This window comes from Chrysochloris asiatica, unplaced genomic scaffold, assembly GCF_000296735.1.
Source record: "Chrysochloris asiatica unplaced genomic scaffold, ChrAsi1.0 scaffold00051, whole genome shotgun sequence".
NCBI lineage: Eukaryota > Metazoa > Chordata > Mammalia > Afrosoricida > Chrysochloridae > Chrysochloris > Chrysochloris asiatica.
This window is the reverse complement of record NW_006408569.1, coordinates 6,727,590-6,735,166: the sequence shown is the minus strand read 5'-3', so window position 1 is coordinate 6,735,166 and position 7,577 is coordinate 6,727,590. Positions and strand designations below refer to the sequence as shown.

Here is a 7,577-nt window from a genome sequence, read left to right as displayed (position 1 = left end):
GATCCTTGGTATAAAGATTTGTTCCCTCTTTTGAGCTACTGCATCCATAGGTGTAGGTCAAGTTCATCAAATTGTATTAGATTATTCTTTTTTTCCCCTCTTCTTTCTTCTTCTAGTTGAGCTCTGATCATCCAGTCATTGATGCCAGGTCGAGTGGGTATTATCTGGAAGTGTGGGTGTTTTTGTGCACATGTCCTCTCTTCTTATCAACTGGATGCTTCACTCTCCACTCTAGTCCTCTGTGGCTATGTCACTGACTCAGGGTTCAAAAGTCCCCAGGTCTTTTAATTTTTGACAGCTTTCATTTTTCCTAGATTCATACTTCATACATTCCATGTTCCCATTACTAATGAATGTTTACAGCTGTTTCTCCTCATTTTGAGTCATGTCCCATCAGCAATGAAAATCCCAAAAGCTTACTCCATTTATGTTATCACTGGCAACCTTATTTTGAGGAGGCAGCTCTTCCAGAGTCGTATTTTCAGTGCCTTCCAACCTGAGGGACACATCTTCTGGCACTCTATCTGACAAGATTCTGGTGCTAGTCATCATGTTTCAAAATTCAGTGTTCTGGTGCTATCTGACAGTGTTCCACTGCTATTCACGAGGTTTTCATTGGCTAAACCTTTGGGAGTCGTCTGCTTCTCCTTGTTCGTAATCTGCAACAGTGCATTGACAGGGAACTGCCACATGTTCGAGTCAGACTCAGGCAAGAATGTGCAACAAGGGATATCATTGCTGATGTCAGACAGATCTTGGCTGTAAGCAGAGAATACAAGATAGATGTTTGTCTGTGCTTTATTGACTATGCAAAGACTTTCGACTGTGTGGATCATAACAAGCTATGGGCAACGATGTGGAGAATGAGTATTCTGGAACACTTAATTGTGCTCATGAGGATTATGTACATAGACCAAGAAGCAGTCATTCAAACGACCAACGGGACACTGAATAGTTTAGAATCAGGAAAAGTGTGCACCAGCGTTATATTATTTCACCATATTTATTCGATTTGTATGCTGAGCAAATCATTCAAGAAGATAGATTATAGGTAGAAGAAATGTGGCATCCGAATTGGAGGAATGCTCATTAACAACCTGTGATATGCAGATGATACAATCTTGCTTGCTGAAAGCAAAGAGGACTTAAAATACTTACTGATGAAGATCTAAGATCACAGCCTTCAGTATGGGTTGCACCTCAATATAAAGAAAACAAAAATCCTCACCACTGTACCAATAAATAGCATCATGATACATAGAGAAAGGACTGAAGTTGTCAAAGACTTCGTTGTGCTTAGATTCACTATCAACATTCATGGAAGCAGCAGTCAAGAAATTAAACTACACATTGCAATAGGCAAATGTGCTGCACAAGACCTCTTTAAAGGGTTCAAGAGAAAAAGAGGTCAGTTTGAGGATTAAGGTACACACGACCCAACCTATGGTATTTTCAATAACCTCATATGCATGTGAAAATTGGGCAATGAATAAGGAAGACTGTAGAAGAATTGATGCATTTGAGTTATGGTGTCGGAGGAGAATATTGAAAGTCCCACAGTCTGCCAGAAGAACAAACAAATCTGTTTTGGAAGAGGTACAGCCAGAACGCTCTTTAGAAGTCAGGATGGCCAGACTTTGTCTCTCGTACTTCAGACATGTTATCAGAAGGGACCAGTCCCTGGAGAAGAACATCATGCTTTGTAAAATAGAGGGTCAATGAAACAGAGGAAGGCCCCCAACAAGATAGATTGTCATAGTGGACTCAAGTGTAGCATTGCTTGTGAAGCTGGTGCACGCCTGGGCAGTGTTTCATTCTGTTGTGCATAAAGGTCGCTATGAGTTGGAACCCACTCGATGGCACCTAACAACAACAACATGCCAGACTCAGAAGCCATGAAGGAAAAGAGGAAACTCCTGCTTGGAAAAAACTGTCATAACCAGAGTGAAAAGATGCCAGCTAAAGGGTCAATGTCCTTATTTTACCAGCAGCATTTCCAAATCAGTAAGACAAAAAAAGACAAAACAGAAAAAATGTGCAAAGGACATGAAGAATTCACTGAAAAAAATTAGTAGGAATGGTCCATAAACATGAAAAGGTCTTAACTGCATTCTTAAAATGTTGTTTCAGTGGTTAAGTGGCATTGCGTTGAAGTGATCCTAAATAGGGTTTCTAAAGAGTGACTGGTGGGTTTGAACTGCCAACCTTGTGGTTAGCAGGCCTGTGCTTATCCTGCAGCAGCACACCAAGACACTTCATTCTTGAATAAAGAGATGCAAATGAAAGCAAGAGAATACCATGTCTCACCTAACCAGTGGGCAAAAATTAGAAATTTTAACGATAGTCAGTGCTGGGGAGGGGGATCACAGTGCCTCTGAAGGATAAGCAACTGGACTGTGAACCACAAGTCAGCAGTTTAAGCCCACCAGTCACTCTAGGAGAGAAAGACGAAGCGTTCTGCTTCCAAAAGGATTCAGCCTCGGAAACTCTATAAAGGGTCACTGTGAGTCCGAATCAACTCAACGGCACTAAGCAACAACAATAGTACTCGTCAGAATGTGGGTGTGGGTGTGGGGGGGAAGCAGGCACTCTCATATACTTTGGGGGGAATATAAATTGGTGCAACGTTTCTGGAGGGTTTGACAAAACCGGACAAAATACCTTATTGACAACACTTGCATCTTTTGTCTCTGTAATCCCTCTGCCAGGTGTGTACCTAATGGATACAATCCCCAAAGTTCAGCAAGATGCTTATACAATGATGATTGTAGCAATGATGGTAAAAGTTAAAAGTTGGACTCAGCCAAAATATGCATGAGTGGTTAAATAATTGATGGTCTAGCCACATGCTCTGCACTCTTATGCAGCTCTTAAAAATAGGAGGGACATCTGGTTGTACTACAATGGAGCATTCTCCTAAGTTTACTGTTTAAGTGGGGCTGGAGAGGAGGCACAGAAATGCATGTAGATCTAGTTTGTGTGATCTATTTTGGGTATATTTTAAAGATATAGAGAAATATATGCTACATATGACTCAAATGTTTGTCAGGAAGGAAACTCAGGCCTGCTAAAGACTTTCCATTTTCATTGTGAATCTTCCTGTAATGTTTAATCTGAGCACGTACAATGAAATGGAAACTATGAGCTATTTTTCTTCTTTAAATGGATACATAGCTAGATCAGGTAGCTAGACAGGCAGGTAGGCAGGTTACTATCTGCTTGATTCCTACTTGTGGTTACCCCATGCGATTCAGTGTAGAAGTGCACTTCATAGGACTTTGGGTGGCTGATTTTTCAGAAGTAGATTGCCAGATGATTCTTTCTAGGCACTTCTGGGTGGTTTTGAACCTCCAACTTTTCTGTTAGCAGCTGAGCAAGTTGACTGCACTACCCCGGAACTCCAGAAAGAGAGATGTAATTTTTTTTTTATTTTTATGATGTAAATGTAGGTTCTCAGACCTCGTCTAGAAATTCAGATTCCAGTAGATCTGGGGAGTGGACCAAGAATCTGCACATTTAACATATTCCTTAGTTGCTGATAAGCTACACACTTTGAGAAATACAGAGCTAAGTCTAAATTCCAGGGATAGGGAGGGAAGTACCAGTTATATGCACTGCCACCAAATCAATTCCAGCTTATAGCTACCCTATGTTGTTTTTGTTGTTAAGTATTGTGGAACTTGTTTCAACTGATGGCAACACTGTATAGGGTTTCCAAGGAGCAGCTGGTGGTTTGAATCACTCACCTTGCGGTTAGGAGTCCAGTGCTTATCCTACAATGCCACTATGATGTTGTTGTTATTAAGTGCCATTGAGTTGATTCCGACTCATAGAGACCCTGTATAGGGTTTCCAAGGAGCAACTGATGGGTTTGAACCGTCAACCTTGCAGTTCAAACCTACCTTGCAATCCAGCGCATTAACTCACAACGCCACACCAGGACAGTGCCACTACAGGAGAACAGGGTAAAACTGCTCCAGAGGAGATCTGAGACTAAATCTTTATGGGAGCAGACATTTTTCTACCGAGGAGTGGCTAGGGGCTTTGAACTCACTGCACCACCAGGGCTCTATGCACCAATGGTGGGGGATGCTAAGTGGTAGACCAGGGAATTGGCCGAGGGACCTCTGGAAGGTCTGAGCCCGTCCTGAGTCCCCCAGGTTGACAAGGAGCAGGTCCCTCCTTCCTTTGAGTCTAACGTCCCTTTCCTCATGTCCCTGTGTTCTCACCTTCCCTGTGGGGTTGCAGTACCCGGGAACCTACCTGACCTTCGAAGTGGTATCCCTGGTGCCCTATGACCGCAACCTCATCAATGTCAGCTTGCTATCCCCAGAGCAGGTGAGTGCCCCTCAGCACTGCCTTCTCCCCTCATCCTGGGTCTTTCTCACCTCTGCTCTCCTCCACCCACTGTCCCTGCTCCCAATGGGAGACCCTCCATCCCTTCCCCTCCTCCAGGAGGGCCTTCCGTTGTGGCACCTGTAGGCAAAAATGGGGCACTGCTCCCAGCTCACCACAGACTCCAGAGCTTCTGGAACTCTACCGCCTGTCCAACGCCAGGTAGTGAAGTTCTGAGGAGTTTTTGCCCGGGGCCTCTAGAACTCTAAGCAGTCTATCTCTTGGGCCTTAGTCCATCTTCTGTAAAATGGAATCTCCTGCCCTACTTCTTCTTATTTCTGGGCCTGAAATCCACCCCACCTCCCAAGAAAGTCCCTATAACACTTATGAGCCCTGCTGGGGAACTCCTTGTCTCTGGAAAGTCCTAGAGAATGACTGAGGCTGATTGTGGTTGGGGACGTATGGGTACCTGGGCCAAGGTAGGCAGCTTAAGGACTCCAGCAGGAGATAGGTTAGCACCCAGACCTCCCTGTTTGGCAGCTCACCTCGGAGCGGCCCTCCTCACCTTTCCTACCCTTTGCAGCTTCAGTACCTGAACCACTACTACCAGACCATCCGTGAGAAGGTGGGCCCAGAGCTCCAGAGGCGCCAACTGCTGGAGGAGTTCCGCTGGCTGCAGCGGCACACCGAACCCCTGACCGCTGCTGGGACCCCGCAGTCTGCCTCCCTGGCCGCCGCGTTGGCAGCCTCCACTCTTGCCATCCTCAGCTGGAGTGTCTAGAGGCTTTGCATTCCCCTCAGAGACCCCACCTGCCACCACCAGCCTGGAAACTATCGCCCTCGGCTTTCTTCTCCAGGACCAAGCCCATGGGGGCAGGGCTTTGGGCCTCACGAGAACCCCCTGGGCCTGTCCAGCTCACGCTCAACTCCCAACTACAGACCGCGGGATAGGCGTCCCTTCCCTCCCATGAGTCCAGTCAGCCCCACCTGGCAGAGCCTGTTGCCGCTGTCCCCCTCCAACAGTAAGACCCACAGAGCTGTGCTTCTCCCTGCCAGGGGCTCAGGGTCCTGGGAGAACCCAACCCTAGCACCCCCTGCTGGATGTAGCCAGAACTGCTCCCACCCACACTGGCCCCAGACTTGGTCTTTCCATGACTTTGAAGCTTCCTCTGGCCACCTGTCCCCAGACCTACAATGGCTTCCTTGCTACAACCACAGGCCAAAGGACCTAGAGCTCCCTCGGGACTGTCTGCTGTGCCTGTAGACAGAGAGGAAGGAAGGATGGCTGAGGCCTTTCATAGCTAACTGCCACCCCAGGGTCCAGGAAACCAGAGTAACAGAAGCAGTCTGGGGGAAGGACAAGGGGAGGAGCTGAAGGGCTGCCTGGACAGGCGCCTGCTTATGGCCTGTCAGCATGTGTGAGCCCTTTTCTCCTGATCACCCACCTAGTCAGCTCTATGTTAAGTGACAGGCGAGTCATGGGGATCTGAGGGGAGATCTGGCCCTATTAGAGCAGCCCTGCCTGGTACCTTATCCCAGACTTCCCTGTACTGAATGAAGAAAGCAGTTGACACTCAATTTTTACCCTAAAGATTGGCAGTTTGAACCCACTCAGCTCGGCACCATGGGGTAAAAAGGGCCCGATTATCTGTTTCTATAAAGATTAAAGCCAAGAAAACCCTGTGGAGCAGTTCTACCCTGTAACAATATGGAGTCATCGTGAGGCAGAATCAACTCCATGGCAACGAGTTTGTTTTGGTTTGTGTATGTGTGTTCAAACTTTCCAGAGCACAACCACAGTGACAATGCTATTAAATCCTCCCTGTATCCTTGGATAACCATTCACCTTGTCTGTTTTCCCCATTTTACAGTCACGAAAACTGAGCTCCAAATAGGGGGTGGGGCTTGTCCAAGGACACACAGAATCTTGGGAGATGGTGAAGCCACCCTGGGTCTGTGAGGCGCTCTTTTGCTCTTCGACACCAGGTGGAATCCCTTCTCCTCCTTTGCACACTCTCCACACTCAATTCAGGGGAGAATCATGGGAGAACCGTTAGCCACCTGGGCTCACATCCTGCTAGATGCTGAGAACAACCTGACAGCCCCCTGCCCTAGGTTTTGCATTGTGTCTGCTGTGTTGCAGGAGCCTGCAGCTACCTGTGGTTTCTGTGGTGGGGAAGGTGGGGGAGGGATGTGAGGCTCTCAGAAGCTCAGTCGGGGAGCACATGGGCTTGAGAATGTGCATGTGAGCATGCGCATGTGTATGTGTGGGCGTAGTGGTGCTGAAGGTGTGGATGTTGAGGGGGGAGGGGACAGAGGAGTGCTCCATGCTGGAAGACTTGTCCAGTGAGGTCCAGAAAAGTGAGACTCACACCTTTGCTCAGGGGTACATAGCTAGAGTCAAGGGTGAAGTGGTGGGGGAGGAGAGAAAACCAAGTCTCTGGGAGCACCAGGCAGGGGAGTCCACCCCCAGGACCGCCAGGTCTAGTTCTCTGGATCTAAGGGTGACTTTCAACACTCATTGCCACTGATGCTTGCATGGAAAGGCCCTATCCCTGACCCCCTCCCTGAGAGCCAGTTGTTGTTGTTGTTAAGTGCCATAAAGTTGGTTCTGACCCATAGCGACTCTGTATCAGGTTTCTGAGGAACAGCTGGTGAGCTTGAACCGCCGACTTTGCATTTCAAACGGCTTTGCAGTCTGGCGCATTAACCCACAGCGCCACACTCCAACAAAGGGCTTGTTTGCTGAGTGTCTCTTACCTGCTCATCCACACAGACAGTTAATAAGAAAACAATGAACGGCATCATCAGCACCGCTAGCATTGACTGAGTGTTTAGTATTGACCAAATGCCATGTTACTTCTAGCTCTACGTGCATTTTCTCATTTGATCCCCATAGCCAATGAGAAGTGACTTAGCATTCCCATTCTACAGGCAAGGGAACTGAGACAATGAGACTCACAGAGCTGAAACTACTCATTCAAGGTCATGAATCTGTTCAAGTAAATGAAAGAAGCAGGACTCAAACCAATCCAATGACTCCAAAACCCACTGTCTCAGAGAGGGTCAGGTGATATGGCTCAAACCATTTTACAGATAGGAACCTTGATGGTGCAACAGTGAAGCGCTCCACTGCTAACTGAAAGGTCGTTCAAAGGTTGGTGGTTCAAAGCCACCCTATGAGAGAAGGGCTGGTTATCTACTTCAGGAAAGAAAGAAAGAAAAAGAAAGAAAGAGAGAGA

At 47.2% G+C, this 7,577-nt stretch overlaps 1 protein-coding gene across 1 annotated transcript in view; it reads left to right on the top strand.

Annotated features, from left to right (window-relative positions):
* XPNPEP2 (X-prolyl aminopeptidase (aminopeptidase P) 2, membrane-bound) overlaps positions 1–5,116 on the top strand; it is a 48,530-nt gene extending 43,414 nt beyond the window's left edge. Inside the window, exons 20-21 of the mRNA XM_006862835.1 lie at positions 4,249–4,338; positions 4,919–5,116. Of these exons, the coding sequence (XP_006862897.1) occupies positions 4,249–4,338; positions 4,919–5,116 (288 nt within the window). The remainder of the gene's footprint in view (positions 1–4,248; positions 4,339–4,918) is intronic.
* The last annotated feature ends 2,461 nt before the right edge of the window (positions 5,117–7,577 follow it).